Genomic DNA, 19,946 nt, shown 5'->3' on the forward strand with positions numbered 1-19,946 from the left:
CTACATTTTCTTTCATGTTATTCATGAATTTTTCCTCTTTACTCCATTCACCTCCCTCCTGTCTCTACCCTTCATGGTAATGAGAATTAGTTAGCAGGCTTGGGTCCAGCCCACCTCTACAATCATATGAATGATTTCTGCAAATGTGGGATTGGGGATCTTTTTTAAGAATAAAAATGGACTTATATTTTACATGTTTGTTCTCACTAAATCGTCATCAACAGTTTTCTACAACTTTTTAGATGACACTTTAGTAAAGAGTGAACACGTTTTTTAATAGATGCACAATATCTCATAGTGTGAACGTACCACAGTCAGTCTAATTATTCCTCCATTGACGGACATTCACAATGGTTCCAGCGTCTTGCCTTTGCAGATGATGCTGTGATAGGCATCCTTTCACATAGATCCTTATGTACTGGTATTTTTATTTCTATAAAATAGGCTCTGTTTGGCATTTTAAAAACTATAATTTTAGCTAAAGTAGAAGCTGTATACACAAATGGAAAATTGACAGTTAGCTGAGTAAATCATGCATAAAATAGACTCATTTAAACATTCATGGCTATTTCATAAAAAGGAGTTTTCTCCCCCATTCAAATGATCTGGCAAATTGTCTTTGTCACATTTTTGCTTTACAGATATGGGTATAATCACACAGAAATCTGGCTCGATTGTCAGCTCGCAGCCATGGACCTCATCACAGTGAATTGATGTATTCACAAATACGCCATTAATTTTTCTGAAACTGTCTCACACATTAATTGCTTTTATATTATCTTTGTGTATTTTTTTTCTCTCCCCTGCCCCTTGTTCCCACCACCCCCAATACTAAGTGAAAAGAAGAAGAAAGTGAAGCCACCCCGGATGTTGGTCACCGAGGACGGGAGAGCCCTGAACGTGAATGAACCCAAGTAAGTGGGATCAAGTGGAGACTTGAAGATGCAAAACATGTGGTATTGGTCATACCATGGCTTCATGGACACGTTTGCTCAGACATCTGACCACTCTAAATAAATCAGAAGAGCCTAATGAGAATGTCATTTTGTACATATTTAAAAGCAGAGTCTCATTATGTTTTCAAGTACATAATGTTACGTTTCATTCTCTCAGCATACAAAAAGTGATCTAGACAGAAGGAAATCTTAGTTATTTCTGTATCCCCTGAAACTTTGGACCGTGTACAAGTTTTTCCCCCAAAATTTCAAGTGTCCCATTGTTGTGTTTTTTAATTTTTAAAACTCTGCCGTGAACAAGCTAGCTGAGAATCCTGATCACCTGTACACCTACTTTATACTCTGGAACTCATCTGCAGAACTTTCGAGAGCGAAGACAAGAAATTGATATAAATTCCTCAATGGAGTTGATGAGAGGGAAAAATATTCCAACTAGAAATCCTCATGTATAATAGTATCTTTTGTTGTTGTTCAGTCACTAAGTCATGTCCAATTCTTTGTGACCCTGTAGACTGTAGCCTGCCAGGCTCCTCTGTCCTCCACTGTCTCCCAGAGTTTGCTGAAATTCATGTCCATTGAGTTGGTGATGCTGTCTAACCATCTCATCCTCTGCCGCCCCCTTCAATTTTGCCTTCAATCTTTCTCAGCATTAGGGTCTTTCCTAATGAGTGGGCTCTTCACGTCAGGTGGCCAAAGTATTGGAGAAGCCCGTAGTAGTATCTAGCTATTTAAAAATTAAAACTAGAAAGCAGGCAGAGAAGGCCTTTTGTAGTCAAAATGCAGGTCAACAAGCCTGTGAACTCAATCTTGTTGGCTTCATTTCATTACTCAAAATGTCTGTTTGACCATTTCAAATGGAACCATTTGTTGTGCCATTACCATGATAGAGGTGGTACAGTCCTGATCACTCTTGGGTGTCGTTAACTCATCTTCACAGCAGTCATATGTGATAGGCGATATTTCTTCTTCACAGGTGCAAAACCTGAACTGAGAGGTGAATGACTCACACACGGTCACACAGCCAATTGGTGGTGTGTCTGACTTGCCTGTGCTTGCCTAATTCTAGTGGTGTCCATGATCAAGTTTGTAATCTCACCCCAACCCCACCACACACACACACACACACCCACCCATACACACACACACACACATCCACCCACCTTCTTTATATAGCAGGCACGAATACATGATGCTAAGCCCTGGGGATGCAGAAGTGAATATGACAGATTTCTGCCTTCAAGGAACTTAAAAATCTAGTGGGGAGACAATCCCTCTTCAACCTACAGCAGGGCTTGAAGGAAACCCTCTGGACTCTGTATGCTCCTAGTAAGACCCCAGAAGCTTCTTCAGTCCCATCATTTTTATATTCTGCATTCACGATATTTCTATATTCGGTCACATCTTTTCAAGTCTCAGCCATGTGCTCGATGTAACACATTTGACCAAACTGATCATTCCTTTCCTTCTCAAAGCACTATCTTCCCCTTGCTCCTGATTCTTTGACCCTCTGACCTTCTCATCATCCTCTGCTTTGCTGACCTCTGTCTGTCTTGTCTCCTAAATGCTCTGGGGCCAGCTTCTCAGCTATCTTCTCTTTCCTTATCCTCTCTCTTAAGATCTCACCAAATCCCATGGCTTGAAAGATGTTTTCATTCCTCACAAGCAGACCTGATCTCTTCCCTGAGCTCGGGACTTATGTATTCAGTTAGCTGTTTGAGATCCTGTGTGGACATAAGTGAGATGTGGTAGGCTCATCCTGACTAAAGCAGACGTCCTCACTTCCATGCCCATGACCACTTCCCATCAGAGCCTGCATGCCCGTCGGTGTCCTCTGGCTTGGGAGTGAGCATCCACTGGGTGTCAAGAGCAATACCTCAGATTCATCCTCCATCCTTCTCTCCCTCATGTTATCAGTGAGCCCACGAGCTCTTCCTCCAGAATTACCAGAATCCCACCCCTTCTCATTCACCCCCCTCACCACCCGCGTAGAGGACGTCAGCCTCCTCTTCCCTGGACAGTTGCAGTAGGTCATTGAGTGCTCTCCATGGTCATTTCTAGGCCACCTACCACCTTTTCTACTCAGCGGAAGAGAGAGGGGGAAAAGAGGGATAGGGCACTCAGTCCCCCTCTTAAGGAAAGCTCCTAGAAAGATGAACATTTTCCTTCAGAACTGAAGCATATGATCTCATTCAGCAGCCAGGAAAGTTGGCAAACGTAGTCTTCACCCTGCAGAGCCGTATTTATCACTCAAATCAGGGGTCCTGTTACCATGGGTAAAGCAGGAGCAGACAGTGGGGAGTGAGTGTCAGTGTCTGCTGCAGAAAAAGTGAAAGTCACTCAGTCGCGTCCTACTCTTTGCAACCCCATGGGCTACACAGAAAACCTCTCTGAAATTACTTTCCAAGAGATACGTGAAGGGAGAGTTTAAGTTGGTGGCTGGAAAATGGGGCAATAAGCAATCAAGGCAGATGGGAAAACACCTATAATAAAAGTCCCAGAGATGAGATCAAAAACGCATGGGTGATCTGTGCACCCGAAGGAGTACCCCCCGTCAGGGCTGCTGGAAGTAGTGAGAGCGAGCAGACCCCTGCTGGCAGCAAATCTAGGGCTAGTGGTACATCTTCCCAAACAATTTAGCCTGCATTCTTTAACATCGTTGGGTTATGTACTTTACAGAATACGGCGATAACTGAAATACTTAGAATGAAATTGACCAGGTAATTCTGAACAGTGCATCGGCGGTATGGAAGTTACACCTAGGACTCAACCTCACGGTCCAGCTAAAAGACTTGGGGCTTTGAGATCCTGCCTCCCAGATTCATGTGACCTCTTTCCCGGCTATGTCAGCCCTCTTTGAGCCTCTGTTTCTTCTTCTATGAAATGGAGGTGATGGGTCACAGGCAGCATTTCTGGGGAAGTGGAAAGGTCACCAATGAAAGAAGAAAAAAGAAGACAAGACTTTAAAAAAAGGAATCGTGTGCTGGATAATGGCAAGCAAATGCAACATGTGGTCCTCAGGCAATAATTGCGCATTTCAGTTTGCTTCTAGCAAACACGAATGAAGAGGGGAAAAGAAAACTTTAACCACCAGATGTCTCTGTCTCTGCACCGATGCTGATTTTTTTGTATCTAGTTTAAGATTCTCATATGGAAACCATGTAAACAGAAATAATTTATAAATATGTTGTAGGCTTCTGTTGAAATTGTTAAACTCTCAGACATTTTATTGACCAGCCACAAAAATAAGTGTGCTGTTGAAGATGAGGATATAGTTCCTAGTAAATTTCCTTTTAATATTGGGAGGGGGTTATCTATCGAGTATTGCTAAAGACATCCTTTTTTTTCCCCCCTAAATGGATTGTTCCTTAGACTTGACTTCACTTTGAAAGATGATGAAAAGCGTAACCAGATTGTCTTGGACTTGGCCGTGTATAGGTAAAAACATTTTATCATGTGTTTAAAGGGTGGCATTTCTTTCTGTTTCCCTTCTCAGTCACAGTCTCTTGAGTTCTGAAATGCGAACACCAGCCTCTTTTTCGCATCCTGAGTCCTGGCTGGTTTCACCCACCACACTCCCTTCCTGCCCCTTGTCCCTGCATCCTGACTGCTGCTCTCCCCACCCCAACCCCACCACAGCTGTCCTTGGCTGTGACACTCGCTCCACCAGCCCGTGTCACCTTCCACCCTTCCTTGCTAAAGTCACTGAAAGACACTCAGCCATCTGCCTCAATCCTCGAAGATGCCAGGTTCTGCCTCACTCCCTCTATCCAACTGCTTAATTCGGGATCCACATACATGGTGTTTCTGCTTCTCCAGCCCTTTCAGACCCATTGATACCCCAGGGCCGCCGTCCAGGCGCCTCCCTCTGCCTGTGTTGCTCTCACCCCAGGTCTGCCGCCCCAGGGCCTCTGTGCAGGCGCCTCTCTCCCACTGCTTGTGTCCCTGTCACCTTAGGTGTCCTCATGACCTTCTGGCCTCCATTCAGATGTCACTTTATCAAAGAGGCCTCTCTGCGCACCCCGACCATCCAGTCTAGACCAGTACCTGCCTGCTCCAGCACTTCATTCCACCTCGCCCTGCTTCTTGATTTCCACCTGACGAACTCCAAATTTCCTTGTAGTTTGAAAACTGTGACGTTGAGGCAGAAGCCTGTGTGTGTTCCTCCCTGTTCATATCTCTAGCACCTAAAGGAGCGCCTGACACCTGTCAGGAGCTCAATAACAGGACTGAATGAATGAATGATTACTGATGATGCAGCTGGTGGACGTTTACACTGTAATAAAGGCTTTCTCTTTTTGAGCGATTTTGCTACATGCTCTGTCTTATTTAACCTCTCACTAATCCAGTGACCTGGGAGGGATTGTTATCCTGGAATTACCCAAGGTGGGTTGGGGAGTGAGTCTTGTCAAAGTAGACACAGTAATTGCAGAAGTCAGAATGTGACCCCTTAGGCCCAGGCCCAACACTGTGTTTTTTAACTGTGATAAAATACACGTAGCAATCTTAGGAAACAGGTGCTATCTGTATCCTCATTTTACAAGTGAGACTACAGAGGCTTAGAAAGGTTAAGGCGTGTGCTCCAAGATAATGGAGCGGGAGGGGAAGGGGAGTCAGTCCTCCTGAGTCTGTGTGGTCAGTCTGCGCCCATCACCCTGTATTTGTCCTTCCTGCCTCACTGAATGTTTGTGAGTGTTGAGTCATTGCCATGTTTTCACACATTCACAATCAGTATTTTGACATGTATAAAAATAATCCTTTGGCCAAACTTCTCATTTGAATGAGCGGTGTGGAATCTAAACCTTTCCCCTCTTGTGGAGTTGAAAACGATGGCCCCTCGATCCTGGGGTCACCGTCACGGTTGGGGGGGAGGTGGGGTGCTGGGCTTTCTGAGAAGGACACACCTAGTGGGGAGAAGCTGAACCAGCCTTCCAGGATGGTCGTGTAAGGACAGCTGCACAACTGGTGTGGAAATAGAACAGAACTCAGCCCCAAGGAAGCAGGAGCTTAGTGGATTCAGCATCCCTGGCTATTCACATCGGTCTTAGGGGCTTAAAATAAAATATTCATGAAAGAGCATGGCAAGCCATTTTCTGTGAACCTCTGGTATTTCAGGCTGCAGATATTTTGGGGCGAGGGGCAATCAATGCCAAGTGTACTTGTGGGTCTAAAAATGAAATTGCTGATATGTTGGATTTCCTGCGAGATCTGGGGATTAATTTAAGATGGATATTCTAAGACCTGTGTATCATGGAAACTGTGAACTTTCTTCAGTTAAAATGGCCCCATAAGTGCAACTTCGTATTTGCTCTTCTTTAAACTTAATGTCTTTGAAAAATTACAAGACTTGATTGTTGAATTTTGCAGGTATATGGACACCTCTTTAATCGATGTTGATGTACAGCCAACTTACGTGCGAGTGATGGTCAAGGGAAAGGTAAGTGTGGCCCTGTAGGCTGTTACTACTGCAGAACTCAGCCTAAAACCAAACTAACTTGCCTCAAAAATTTTTTAAGCCATTTTAAAATAGAAAAAGAGAAACTCAGTGCTATTTGCTTTAGACACACGATTTTACAACAGAAGGGGTATTTAGCAGAAACGGTTGCTGACCATGGTGTACCTTGATAAAATTAGTATTTTTAACCTGTATCTATTTAGTTAGAGTTTTCCCAGACCTGATAAGATGGTCTATATGGGTAGCCTGTGCTTGAAATTGTATTTCAATATTATACACATTTAAAACGGTTAATGATTTCATTCATGAAAGTGAAAGTCACTCAGTTGTGTCCATCTCTTTGTGACCTCACGGACTATACAGTCCATGGAATTCTCCAGGCCAGAATACTGAAGTGGGTAGCCTTTCCTACTGTAATTTTATCATTTTTGAAATAGCATGTTTTGCTGATTCTAAGTATTCATGTGAGATAGCCTAAAGACTTTAAAAATGGAAATATGTTGATATTTTATGATAGGACGTTTTATCTATAAGTGCTTTATCAGCCATGTTATCATACTTGGACCAATTATGATTTATGACTGATAATTGTTCTTTAGCCACTCATTAAAATTGGTAAAATAGTTTGTGCCTATGGAGTATAGCCCCATATATTATTTTTTCTGAATAAGTCTGATTAGATTTTTGTTAACAATTGGTAAATTTTAAATATGTAACAAAAATGCCTCTTAAAGGAACTCCCTCGTGTAATATGCTTCCTGTCTACTCTCAGCCATTTCAGCTCGTCCTCCCTGCAGAAGTCAAACCTGACAGCAGTTTTGCTAAAAGATCTCAGACCACAGGGCACCTGGTCGTCTGCATGCCCAAGGTAGGCAGCACCATTTACATCCATCTCAAGTCTGGGTAAGTTTGTTCCTGAAGGAACCTGACCTACTAGGGATCCTGATGACTTCTGTTCAAGGTCCTTTTGGCTGAGAGAGCCAGAAAATCTTCTCACTCCAGGTCAGGTAGGAGAACAAAGGTCAGCTGACTCCTCCTGCCAGCAGTTCTTGTCTCCGCAGCCTTCTTCTGCCTCTCAGACTAGAATGAGGATAGAGTTGGGGGGTGTGGTTCACAGGGACCACTGAGCATGTCTGTCGCATGGCGATCAGTGCTTTCCTTACAGATAACTTTGGGAGGATATGTATTGGCCTACCTAACATAGGCCTTGGGTCCCTAAAAATTAAAAAAAAAATGTGATTGAATTCCAAATATTGAGCTTACTGGTTTTGTGACTTTGGGCCGCTTATTAATCTAACGCTGGGCCTCTGTTTCCTAACATTGCTCTTAAGAAAGATAATGACGCTAGGAAGGATTGAAGGCAAAAGGAGAAGGGGGCAGCAGAGGATGAGATGGTTAGATAGCATCACCAACTCAGTGGACATGAATTTGAGCAAACTCTCAGAGACAATGGAAGACAGAGGAGCCTGGCGTGCTGCAGTCCATAGTATCACAATGAGTCAGACATGACTTAGTGACTGAATAACAACACAGAGAAAGATAATACACATAAAATTCATAACACTGTGAGCACTCAGTGAATACTGATGTCATTATTATTTTTTGTATTATTTTTATGAAACAGACTAGATAGTATTTTAACTAAAACTCTTTTTTGTCTTTTATTTGAGAGAAGTGTTGTATATGTATTTTTTCCAGTTTTTTAATTTGAAGTATACTTGATTTATAATATTGCATTAGTTTCAGGTATACAGCATTGATTCAGGTTTGTTTGTTTTTTGCAAATTACTTTCCATTATAGGTTTTACAAAATGCTGAATATAACTGTGCTTTATAGTAAATCCCTGTTGCTTGTCTATTTTATGGATAGCAGTTTGTATCTGTTAATGATATCCTCCTAATTTGTTCTTCCTCCTCCCTCTTCTGCTAAATGTCTTATAGAGAAAAACATATATATCACTTATGTTTTTCTCTAACATAACATATATTGAGTTATGTTAGACTCATATATAGACTCAACATACAGAGTCTTGAAAAAAATGTAAAGGAATCTATATACAAAACAGGAACAGACTCACAGACATAGAGAACAGAAGTACGTGTCCTTTAGATATGGCTGACTTCTGAAGACTGACAGCTTCCCCTCACCTGGCTTTCAGACTCCTTAACCTTGATCTCAGAGCTGAATGTCTGAGACAGAAGCTCTTTAGAAGCCAGAAAAGACTTAACAGGGACAGGTGACAACCCTGAAAGAACTTAAGGAAATTAAACTTAAAAAAATCATTTGTCTGTACAGAAAGTTTGGATTCCTCAATACAGACTCTGTGAATGAGTTAGGATGTTTCATGCTGCAAGCTGCAGGAAACCGCAAACAAAACTTTCACCATAAAGAAGCATTCCTACATCTGGAAGGTAGAGAGGGTTCAGGCAAGGGAAGGTTAAGACCCTTTCTGATGTAGCTTTGTCCTTAAGCCAGCTTCCTTCCTGACCTGAGCACTAGCAGTAACTAAGGTGACTTGATTTCTTGTTCTTACCTTGCATGAATATAGAGAATCAGAGAAAGACACAGAGAAAGGCCCTCTCCTATCACCATGGAATAAAAACTCCTCTTCACTGATTTGGTCAATTTAGCTGAAGAGTCCAACAAATCTTGATGAGCTTGACTATGGACAGTGGAACATCTCTGGTCAAAGAGATGGTCATCCTTTCTTCATTCCTATTATTATATGTTTGGTTACTATTATCTCATGCCGTGGGCTTCCCTGGTAGCTCAGTGGTAAAGAATCGGCCTGGCAATGTAGGAGACACGGATTCGATCCCTGGGTCGGGAAGATCCCCTGGAGAAGAAAATGGCAACCCACTCCAGTATTCTTGCTTGGGAAACCCCATGGACAGAGGAGCCTGGCAGGCTATAGTCCATGGGGTCACAAAAGAGTTGGACACTACTTAGCTGCCAGACAACAAAGACAGTCTTATGCCTTGAGCTGAGGGTGGGGTCAGCTTTGCCCCAGTCACTCAGGTTTCAAAGCGGGAAGAGGAGGTTCTTTTGAGGAAGAAAAGGGACCCGGGGGGCACAGAGATTATAAACTTGATTAACCAATAAGGTTTCTATAATGATTTACTAATCCTTCATTATCCCAAAGCCAGTTTTGTAACAGATTGATTCTGAGTAATTAATTATGTATTTTTACTCTGAGGCCATAAGACAGCAAATACAATTTGTTGTCAAGCAATAAGACAACAAACACGACTATAAGAATCTCATTGTCCTTGTTGACAACAACAAATGAAGGAAACGCTTCTGTGCTGATTAGAATATCCTATAGGGAAATCTAAGAGATAACTCAATTACTTTGGTGTTTCGACAGAGACATTTGAATGACACTGTGATCAGCACTGTTCTTTCTTTCTTGTTTTTTTTTTTTTTTTTGGAAATTTCCATTGTGAGAAGCCACAGATTAAAAGGTAATCGCTGGTTTCCTAAAAGAAAATCAAGATGTGCAATTTGTGTACCTTTTACAGGGTGCCAGGCCATTGATCAGAAGACCTCTGCTCTCTTTTCCCATGAATCTTTTAAATAAATGCAGCATTCTATTTCCATTACCCTTTCTGTTTTTATATCAGTTTAAATTTTTCATGTTAAGTATATATGCAAAGCATAAAAAATGGCTTATTAGAGAAAAAGCATTCTAGAAATGCTTAGTTGAAGATGGATAATTTACACAGAATCAGAAGATTTCTTTTTTTCTCAGTAATAAACTGAGTAGCATTTTTTCCTTTGAGATATGTACTTTTTAAGATTTTAGGGACTTCCCCAGTGGTCTAGTTGTTGAGACTTGGCCTTCCAGTGCAGGGAGTGTGGGTATGATCCCTGGTTGGGGAGCTGAGATCTCACATGCCTCTTGGCCAAAAATCCAAAACAAAAAAAGAAAAAATAAACAAAAAACAGAAGCAATGTTGTAACAAATTCAATAAAGACTTAAAGATTTTAGACTACTGTGTTAAAGTAACATTGATGTCAAGCTATCCCTTTCATTAGTCCTTTGAAATTGTAATTAAATTATTAACTAATAATTATTACCTTTTATAATTTCTTTTATATACCTCTGTCATTATTCCTCCTAAAACATAGCTAGTCGATAAAATCAACCTTTGGAGAATACCTACTTGCCCAGAATTAGTTGTTTTTCATTTATGAGTTAGGTATTTGCAAGGACTATAAAACTCAAAGAATAAAAGCTTTTTGCTTAAAAAATCATCAAAAGTTAAAAATAAAAATTCTAGCTTCACTTATGGTTACTATTGAAAATAAGTATTACTAAAAATTAGCATCTTCATAGTTCCTATTGATTTAAACAGTTGAAGTACTGAAGTTTGACCCACTGAACCATCTTGTGTGTCTAGGAATTGTTGGTCTGACCCACATTATAATGACTGAGGCATATTCTTAGAGTTTTAAAGCATAAAAATCAAGTAGACACTTAGGTATACTTTTGATTCATTCATAGGAAGCAGTGTTGTCAATATGTTAAGTGGTAACTCAGTATTTCAGGAAATATCTAAAATTGACCTTGGTAGTTTGTAATACTTGGATACTGTAAATTAATGAAAAGATCAAATTTGCTGTTTAGTTGTTCCTTCTTTGTGATAGTATTTGTAAAGATTATTTGTGAAGAGCCAGTCTATTTGATGATGTCTGTGATGGGACGAATACAACTGTGTTTGTGGAAATTCAGCAATGAACTTTGTATACATTTTTTCAAGGATGCAACATTTGTAATGGAGCCCACAAACTGCTCAACTATTTCTTATTAGCCACTTCACTCAGCATTTTGTCAGAGATGTCAAATGGATCTTTTTCCCTTTCTTGCCCATGAATGAGGCTGGGTCTGTACAGACTGTGTGCTGATAAGCAGGCAAGTTTCACGTCTGTTCTTTGTCACAGGGGTCGTGGCTGAATATTCCCCTGCTGGGTTCTCCCAACTCAGCACCACACCCAAAGGCTCTTATCTCATGCTAGCTCCATGATACCAGATGCTTCCCAACATCTGGTACAGAGTCTGTATCTGTGGGTTGGTATAATACCCAGACACCACAATCCCTACCATTCCCTGTAGAATTCCCATCTCCATTGGCCATCATTATAACTTAACTTGTGGGTCCCGCGTCTCCCTGAAGGCCATCTCCTCCACTGTGATTTCAAGGGTTGATACCTTAGCTGGAAGAGTTGGCTGGGGTTGTGGATGGAAAAGTACTCTGGCTTTCTCAGAAAGTGGCATTAGGGGACGTCCCTCGTGGTCCAGTGGTTAGGAATCCGCCTGCCAGTACAGGGGGCATGGGTCCGATCCCTGGTCTGGGAAGATTCCACATGCTATGGAGCAGCTAAACCCATGGGCCACAGCTGAGCCTGTACTCTCGAGCCCGAGAGCTACAACTGCTGAAGCCTGAGTACCTAGAGCCCGTGCTCCAAAACAGGAGAGGCCACCGTGGTGAGAAGCCCACACACCGCAGTGAAGAGTAGCCCCTGCTCGCCGCAACTAGAGAAAGCCCGAGCAGCAGTGAAGACCCAGCACAGCCAAAGATAAATAAAAGTTAAAAAGAAAGAAAGAAAGTGACATTAGGGAATAGGAGGTCAACTGCCCGGGTAACAGAGGAGGAGGAAGCATTCTGCGTCTCATGAGGTTTTTCTCAGTCCCGCTCCACGGGTCAGTGGCATTTCCCGCTCGTTTCCAGCACTGTTTTATTCCTTAGTCTTAGCTTTTGGGATCCGTGTAGAGAGTCTCCGTCTCCAGTGCCCCTCGCCATTTATTCCATTAGGTATATCCATTCAAGAAACGTGGACTCACGGTGTCATCCGTCTACCAGAAATTCACTATTCTTCTTTGGGGAAGAGTCGTTAATCCTTTTCTCAACACAGCAGCCAAATGATCATTTTACAGTGTGTGTAAATCAGACCAAGTCATGTTTTCTAGTCAGAGTTAAAAGCAAGATCCCCCCAAGAATCTTCTCCTGCCACGATCCCTCTGACATTATCTTCTGCCGCTTCGCCCTCTCATCATTCCAGCCACCTTGGCCTCCTTGCCATTTCACAAATATGACAAGCATCCTCCTACCCCGGTCCTCAGTACTTGCTGTTCTCTCTGCTAGAATGCCAATCTCCCAGGTATCCTCATGGTCTGCTCTCTCCCTTCTCTTGGGTTTTTTTTTTTCAAGTGTTATTTCACCCTGAGTTCTTTCCTGATCCCAGTATTTAGCAAGCTTTCCCTTTCCTACCTCGCTGTTCTCTATCCCTGGTTTCTGCTGTATTTTTCTTCATAAGAATGTGTCACCAGTGGACAGTCATGTATTTAAATGTTTCTTTGTCTCCATCAACAAAAATTTAAGCTTCATGAGGATAGGGACTTTTGTCTGCTCTTATTGCTACTGCGTCACTGGTACCTAGAACTGAGCCAGGCAAAGAGTAGGTGGTCAATAAATTTTTGTTGAGCAAGTAAATACGTTAAAGCAACTTTAAAATACATTTTAATATTTATAACAAGAATCTCCCCTAATTACTCTTCTCCCTCCTCAATCATTTTCTCATTATTTTTCCATGCATGTTATTCCAGGTTAACTTTCAAATAATTTCATTCAATTCTGCCTCCAGGAATGCCATTTGAATTTTTATTGCTGTTACCACTTAGAGACAGTGAAAAGAGATGGTCTCTGGAGCCAGAGAACCTGGGTTAAATCTTGATACTTCTACTCAACAGCTGCATGACCTTGAGCAAATTATTTATCCCTCTGTGCCTTAGACTCCTTGTCCATACAATGATATTAATGATCAGTGACACCTCTAAAGGTTGTATTGAGGATTATATAAATGAATATGTAAAGCACCTAGGTGACCTCTTGGGGCATAATACACCCTGAGCTCATGTTACCGTTAATTAATATTATCCATTACCCTGATAGCTCAGCTGGTAAAGAATCTGCCTGCAATGCAGGATATCCCATTCAATTCATGGGTCGGGAAGATCTGCTGGAGAAGGGATAGATTACCCACTCCAGTATTCTTGGGCTTCCCTGGTGGCTCACCTGGTAAAGAATCTCCCTGCAGTGCGGGAGACCTGGGTTCAATCCTTGGGTTGGGAAGATCTCCTGGAGAAGAGAATGGCTACCCACTCCAGTATTCCAAAGAGTTGGACATGACTGAGCGACTTTGACTTTCACTATATGTATGATTTTAGTTCCTATTCTGAGTAGAATTATTCCCTGTCAGATTTTCTGAAAGTTTATGCTTGTCCTTCGATATATTTTCTTAAATGTGTGGTTAGACTCACTGGTGTATCCATGAATAGTCTTATCATCATCAGCCTGGGAGTACCTGGCATATGATCTCATCACAGTCCAACTTAACAAGATTTAACTGAGACTTTGCATTCACAGGGAAACTTGCATAGTCATTCAATTAAACTCCCATCTAGATTCTCATCTGACAAGTTCCAGGAGCATTCCAAGAATATGCTTCTTGATTTCCTTAGGGTGTTCTTTCAGAATAATTAACTGAGATTAAAGAAGGTGCCATCTGAACTGAACAGCAAAATATATTTACAGCTTCACTTGGTGAACATCCTGCTTGATTCTGCTTTATTGAGCACAGGAGACGAAGGTCACATATTAAAGGTCAATATTACAGACCATGATTCTAGAAAACAGTCTCAGATGCCCTTTCCCTTATTATTTGAACACATTTCTCAGTACTTTATCTCTACTCAAATATGCTTATGATATGCCCAACATAAACTCAGTCTTACTCTCTGAATGTTAATTGCAAGATGGTCTAGAGTGAGGGCCACCTGGTCATCTTGCTGGGTTTTTCTGTTCCATTCGTACTTCTACTCTTGTAGAACATTCTCTCTCTTCCTCAGTTCGTTCCTAAAAACTTGCAGTGCTGAAAAACTAGAAGCATCAAAGGATAATTTCCACATACCCCAAACATCATACCTTTCCCCGCTTGGCCTCCTTGGCTATCCTTATCCTATGAATGAACTGTCTGTACTCTATCTGAACTCTCCAGATATGTGTTAGCTCCTATTTCCACTTGCCTATGAAAGGCAATTGACAATGCTGTCTTCTGCATCTTCACTGAATTTTCTCCACACACAACTTATATTAGAAAACATGCTAAAACGTCTCCCTTCTCCAAAATAAAACAATACAAAATAAAAACATTCCCCTCCACTTAACTGCTCTGACCTGATTCACAGCAAAACTCTAAAAGAAGACATCTATATTTTCTGTTCCAATTATTTTCTCACAGTTTCTAAAACTAACCCTAATGAGGTATTCATCTTTTCTCCAGCGTCCCCACCCCCATCCATGAAACATCTCTTTTTGAGGTCTCCAGCCCTCTCTACGTGAGTAGATCCAGCAGGCAGCCCCCTTCCTCTTCTTCTCTGACCTTTCAAGAGGTTTTTACACCATTAATCAGCCCCTCCATTTTTAAACAGGTGTTCCGTTGGCATTAGACACACCTCTTTGATTCGGTTCTCTTCTTAGGTCGTGCTCACTGGATGGTCTCTGCCAATGGATGCTTCTTTGCTGGTGCTTTCTCCTGCCCAGGCCTCTGAAAGTTGGCATATCCATCATTCAATCCTGGAACCTCATTTCTGTTCTCTACACTCACTTTCTACATAGTCTCATGACTGTCAGTAACATCTCTAGAGCTCCACCATCTGCTAGTTGCCAACTAGGTCATTAGGAGTGTCAGTCACACTAAAGAAAATTTAGGAATATAGACTATATATTTTAAAAACACCTTGACAGTGATGAGATAATGAACAGTTACTGCCCACTGATCGAAGGAAAGACTAAGAGAATAAACCATGCTTTCAGTGACCACACAAGGGTGAGAAGAAAAAAGCCAAAGTCCAGAGCCTAGCAGGGAAGCTATGCGAGGTGGGCTCTAGGAAGCCATGCCCACTTTGAGATGCGACTCCAAAGGACCGTACCCAGAGGAAGGTGAGTGAGAAGCCAGCCAGGCCTGGAAAAGTCTCAGCCTGTCTAAACAGCTATCAAAATGGCCCCAAACTGGGCCGTGAATTTGAGCGACAGCAGTGAGTACCATCCACACATGCCTGGCAAAACCCAGGCATCTAGGCATTAGCATCATCTGTGGACTCAAATTATAGGTAGATAGGTAGTAGGTAGATAGTTTTTTTTTTAAGTACATATTCAGCCCACACTGAAAATTAAATAAAGTGTTCACAGAGACTTGAGTGGGATCCCAGTAGTAAGTTACTCGGTGTTTTGGAATCTGACTGCACCAGTTTCCTACTCTTCCTCCTTAAGGGAAACCTGAGCATCCCAAAGTTATTGTTGTTGTTGCTGTTCAGTCGCTAAGTTATGTCGGACCCTTTGCAACCCTATGGAGTGCAGCATCCCAGGCTTCCCTGTCCTTCACCATCTCCCGGAATTTGTTCAAACTCTTGTCCATTGAGTCAGTGATACTCTCCTACCATCTCATCTGTCATCCCCTTCTCTTCCTGCCTTCAATCTTCCCCAGCATCAGGGTCTTTTCTAATGAGACAGCTGTTCGCATCAGGTAGCCAAAGTGTTGGAGCTTCAGCTTCAGCATCAGTTCTTCCAGTGAATATTCATGGTTGATTTCCTTTAGGATTGACTGGTTTGATCTCCTTGCTGTCTATTAAACTGTGAGACACAGACTCACATTTGACCTGTAAAACACTTTTTAAAATTTGTGGCCTCCATGAAAGTGGAAGCTACCTGAAAGATATTAGTACAGTGGTTTATTTGAGAAGTAAGAGGGTGCTGAACAGGAATTAGGGGAGGCAGGCAACCAAGAGAAGTGCCAGCAACCCCAGGGGGAAGCTCTGGGAGACTGTGCAGAACACGTCGTTCTTGTTGAGTCTCTTGAGCCATGTCCAACTCTTTGCAGCCCTGTGGACTGTAGCCCACCAGGCTCCTCTGTCCATGGGATTTCCCAGGCAAGAATTCTGGACTGGGTTGCCATTTCCTTTTCCAGATCTTCCCAACCCAGAGATCGAACCCTTGTCTTCTGCATCTCCTGCATTGGCAGGGGCATTCTTTACCACTGAGCCACCAAGGAAGCCCATCTGCTCTGTGAAAGTGTAAGAGTTAGTTGCTCAGTCATGTCTGACTCTATGTGACTCCATGGACTGTAACCCACCAGGCTTCTCTGTCCATGGGATTTCCCAGGCAAGAAAGCTGGAGTGAGTTGCCATTTCCTTCTCCAGGGGATCTTCCCCACCCAGGGATCAAACCCGAATCTCCTGTCTTGGCAGGTGGATTCTTTCACCACTGAGCCCCCCTAGGAAAACCGAAAAACATATACTTCAGAATAACTCTACCTAAGGGGTGATGGAACTGGGACAGTAGTAACCAACCCCTGAGAATATGTGGTTGATGGCTGTCCTCTGTTGTGGGAGGTGGAGAGTGGGGTGATGTAAACTAGCCAGCACTTCTGAACTATCACTGGCCCAGAAAAAACAAGAATAATCGTGAACTTGTCCAAGTAAATGTAGGATATTTCCCACTGAGACGACGTCTAGTAACATCACAAAAGGATATTTTCTTTTCTTTTAAAACATCCTTATCATTCTTGATGTTTGTCCTAACCTAATAAAATATCATTTTCAAGCTTAGGTTGTGTGTGTGGATGATCCTCCATGGGAAACTGTCAGATAAGATTGCGCTTTTCAAGTATAAAAGAATTTTGAAGGAACTGTTTGATATTTAGATTTGTTCTCCTTTTATTTCAAAGCCATGAAACTGTGTGCAACTGTCAGTATTGATTGTACATATAAATATCAGTAATTACACCCTTAAAATTTTTCCTCAGATAGCTTGGGTATCTTTGGAATCAAAGTCAATACTCTGATCCTTCCTATTTTTCTGATAAGTTTTTCAAAAATCTAAATTTTCTTTGCTGCCAGTTGTCTTTATTTGAGATAGAAGGTACGTCAAAATAGTTGACTTATACAGGTATTTTTATCTGTTCAAAGAATTTTAAATAATGTACCAATGGTAATTTATATATTTTCTAATTAGGACTAATGACCTTTTTAAAGAGAAAAAGAAGTAGCTTGTATTCTTTAAAGGAATCTTTTTTTAACGGGCTCAGTGAATTATGTGCCTTTCTTAGTGAAGTCAATCAGAACACAGTTAACAAATCATGAAGTTGTTAAAATGTCAACAATAAATCTGGGTACGTATATTAACTTCCTCTATTGCCAGAGGAAAATAAAAAAGTCTTATTGATCCTGAAGTTTTATATTAAGAATATTCCTTGCTAGGAATTTGAACTTTGAATATTTAAATGGTCAACGCCAATATTATAGATAATTGATTAACATGAATGCCAGAAATATATAAGAAAGTGAACAATATACAAGTGTCCATTTCTTCTAAAGTTGAGATATGCTTTGCTAGATAATAACCTGTTTCAGTTGTGAGGGACCTCACCCAGTAACTGGCTCAACCCCCCAAATCAAACAACTGGCTTATGTCAAGGCAGGTTGGTGTCTAATGGGCTTAGACAGTTTGGAAGTTTTATAAAGAAAAAAAAGTAGAGACATTTTTAGAAACTACTTAGGAGGCATGGGTGAAGATGTTAAATGTGTGTACTGAAGCAAAATAATAGCGGAGGAAAAACATACTGCATCCATAAATAAATTATATGGAAGTTATTAATATCAGATGAGGGAATTATTTAGCAGGTTTGGCTTGCCACAATGTGGAAGTAAGGTGCTAGAACTCAGAAATGGAAAACGTTCTGCAAAATTCTGAAAAACTTTAGACAATGAATGTTTAATGACTCAATTAAAATATTTATTCAATTTATCAAAAATTTATTAAGCACTTAGTATAAATATAAAGCCAGGCCACCAGGCTCCTCTGTCCATAGGATTTCCCAGGCAAGGATACTGGAGTGGGTTGCCATTTCCTTCTCCAAGGGATATTCCCGACGCAGGGTTTGAAGTCCATGGGGTCACACACAGAGCTGGACACGACTTAGTGACTAAACAACAGCAAAATGAATAAAGTACAGTGCAGATTGCTGTGGAGTGAAAAATAAATGAGAGGTCCTTCCTCCAGTCTCCTCCTTCTTGAAGCCACTGACCCAGACCGGCCCTCTGCCTCAGTTTCTAAGTCCCAGTTGCAAACAAGCTCAGACACTTGTTAAGTGACTTAGCTTTTCATTCTTCTGCTTACCTTGAAATGATGTTCCTAACTCAGAGACAACTGTCATAGTCATAACTATGGGGGTCTTCTATGGTTCCCTAAGTCTCTCCTTCACTGTTGGACCCAGCGCAACAAGAGCCAGCATGCAAGAAGCTGCCGCCCACAACACCCCTGCCTCTCCCTCATTTGTAGACAGAATAGGCAGGAAGAAGCAGCTCCAGGGGTCTTTGCTCTTAGTTCTAACCATTCGTCACTTATTCAAATATTCTGTACATGTTAATGAGTACCTACAGGTGGCTCAGTGGTAAAGAATCCGCCTGCCAATGCAGGGGACGTAGGTTTGATCCCTGGGTCAGGAGGATCCCCTGGAGGAGGAAATGGCAACCCACTCCAGTATTCTTGCCTGGAGAATCCCATGGACTGAGGAGCCTGACGGGCTACAGCCCATGGAGTCTCAAAGAGTCGGACGCAACTGAGCGACTGAGCATGCACGCACTGTGCTCTAGGCAGTGCTCTACCTTCTACCTAGGGTAGAGTCTTAGAAATGCAAAGAAGAAGGGAGACGAGTACTAAGTTAGATACCTCAGGGATATCTGGCAGAGTGAGGACCGAGGCTATGGTATCTTCCTGCTGTGTCACGTTGAGCTGAGGACGTAATGAGGGCACAGTGGGACCCGTTCCCCTGTACCCATTACCTTCCCTCACCCACGGGTCAGTCCTGAGACACAGTCATCTCTCTAAAGTATTATTCTCAAAGTCCATAATCTTATAGAAATAGCTTTAATTATTTTGAGTAATGTTTCAGAAGGATTCAAAAAGTCATTATTGCCTTGAAAGAAGTGGTGTGGGTGGTACAAAAAGGACAATTATTTGATTTATAAAGATTAGATTAAAACTTGAAAAGAGGAAAAGTATGAATGGGGAGAGCCTACTAATATATACTTTCTATTTCACAACCCCCAAATATATATATTAGTTTATTCACATTGATATTTAATATAAAATGTTTTTAGGGAAGTTGAGTAGAATTAAATAAAAATATGTAAATTACAAAGCATTACAGAAGTTAAGTGCAAACAAAAGTCAGTAGAGTTACATGGAATCAGAAAGCATGAGGAAGGAAACTTTAAATGCAGAAAATCTGTAGGGAAGTTAATGGTTGTAAAATTGGCTCCTCTATCTCGTTTGTAAAACTCTAAAAGACAGGAAATATATAAAGAAAAGAATGAATAAAGCTGTATTAGCTGAATTCTAGCAAAATTAGAGTGGTTATGACAAAACTAATATTGGATATGATAAAATTTAAAGCACAAAAGCATTTAATGGGACAA

At 41.5% G+C, this 19,946-nt stretch overlaps 1 protein-coding gene across 4 annotated transcripts in view; it reads left to right on the forward strand.

Moving 5' to 3' along the window:
* The window catches only part of DNAAF11 (dynein axonemal assembly factor 11), a 70,791-nt gene that overhangs the window by 38,471 nt on the left and 12,374 nt on the right, over positions 1-19,946 (forward strand). For 2 of the 4 annotated variants that reach the window (XM_061438567.1, XM_061438568.1), the window contains 4 exons: positions 837-914; positions 4,326-4,391; positions 6,321-6,390; positions 7,181-7,276. In XM_061438567.1, coding sequence (XP_061294551.1) covers positions 837-914; positions 4,326-4,391; positions 6,321-6,390; positions 7,181-7,276 — 310 coding nt within the window. The remainder of the gene's footprint in view (positions 1-836; positions 915-4,325; positions 4,392-6,320; positions 6,391-7,180; positions 7,277-19,946) is intronic. The other 2 variants (XM_061438569.1, XM_061438570.1) reach the window with 2 other exon arrangements.

This window comes from Bos javanicus, chromosome 14, assembly GCF_032452875.1.
Source record: "Bos javanicus breed banteng chromosome 14, ARS-OSU_banteng_1.0, whole genome shotgun sequence".
Classification (NCBI taxonomy): domain Eukaryota; kingdom Metazoa; phylum Chordata; class Mammalia; order Artiodactyla; family Bovidae; genus Bos; species Bos javanicus.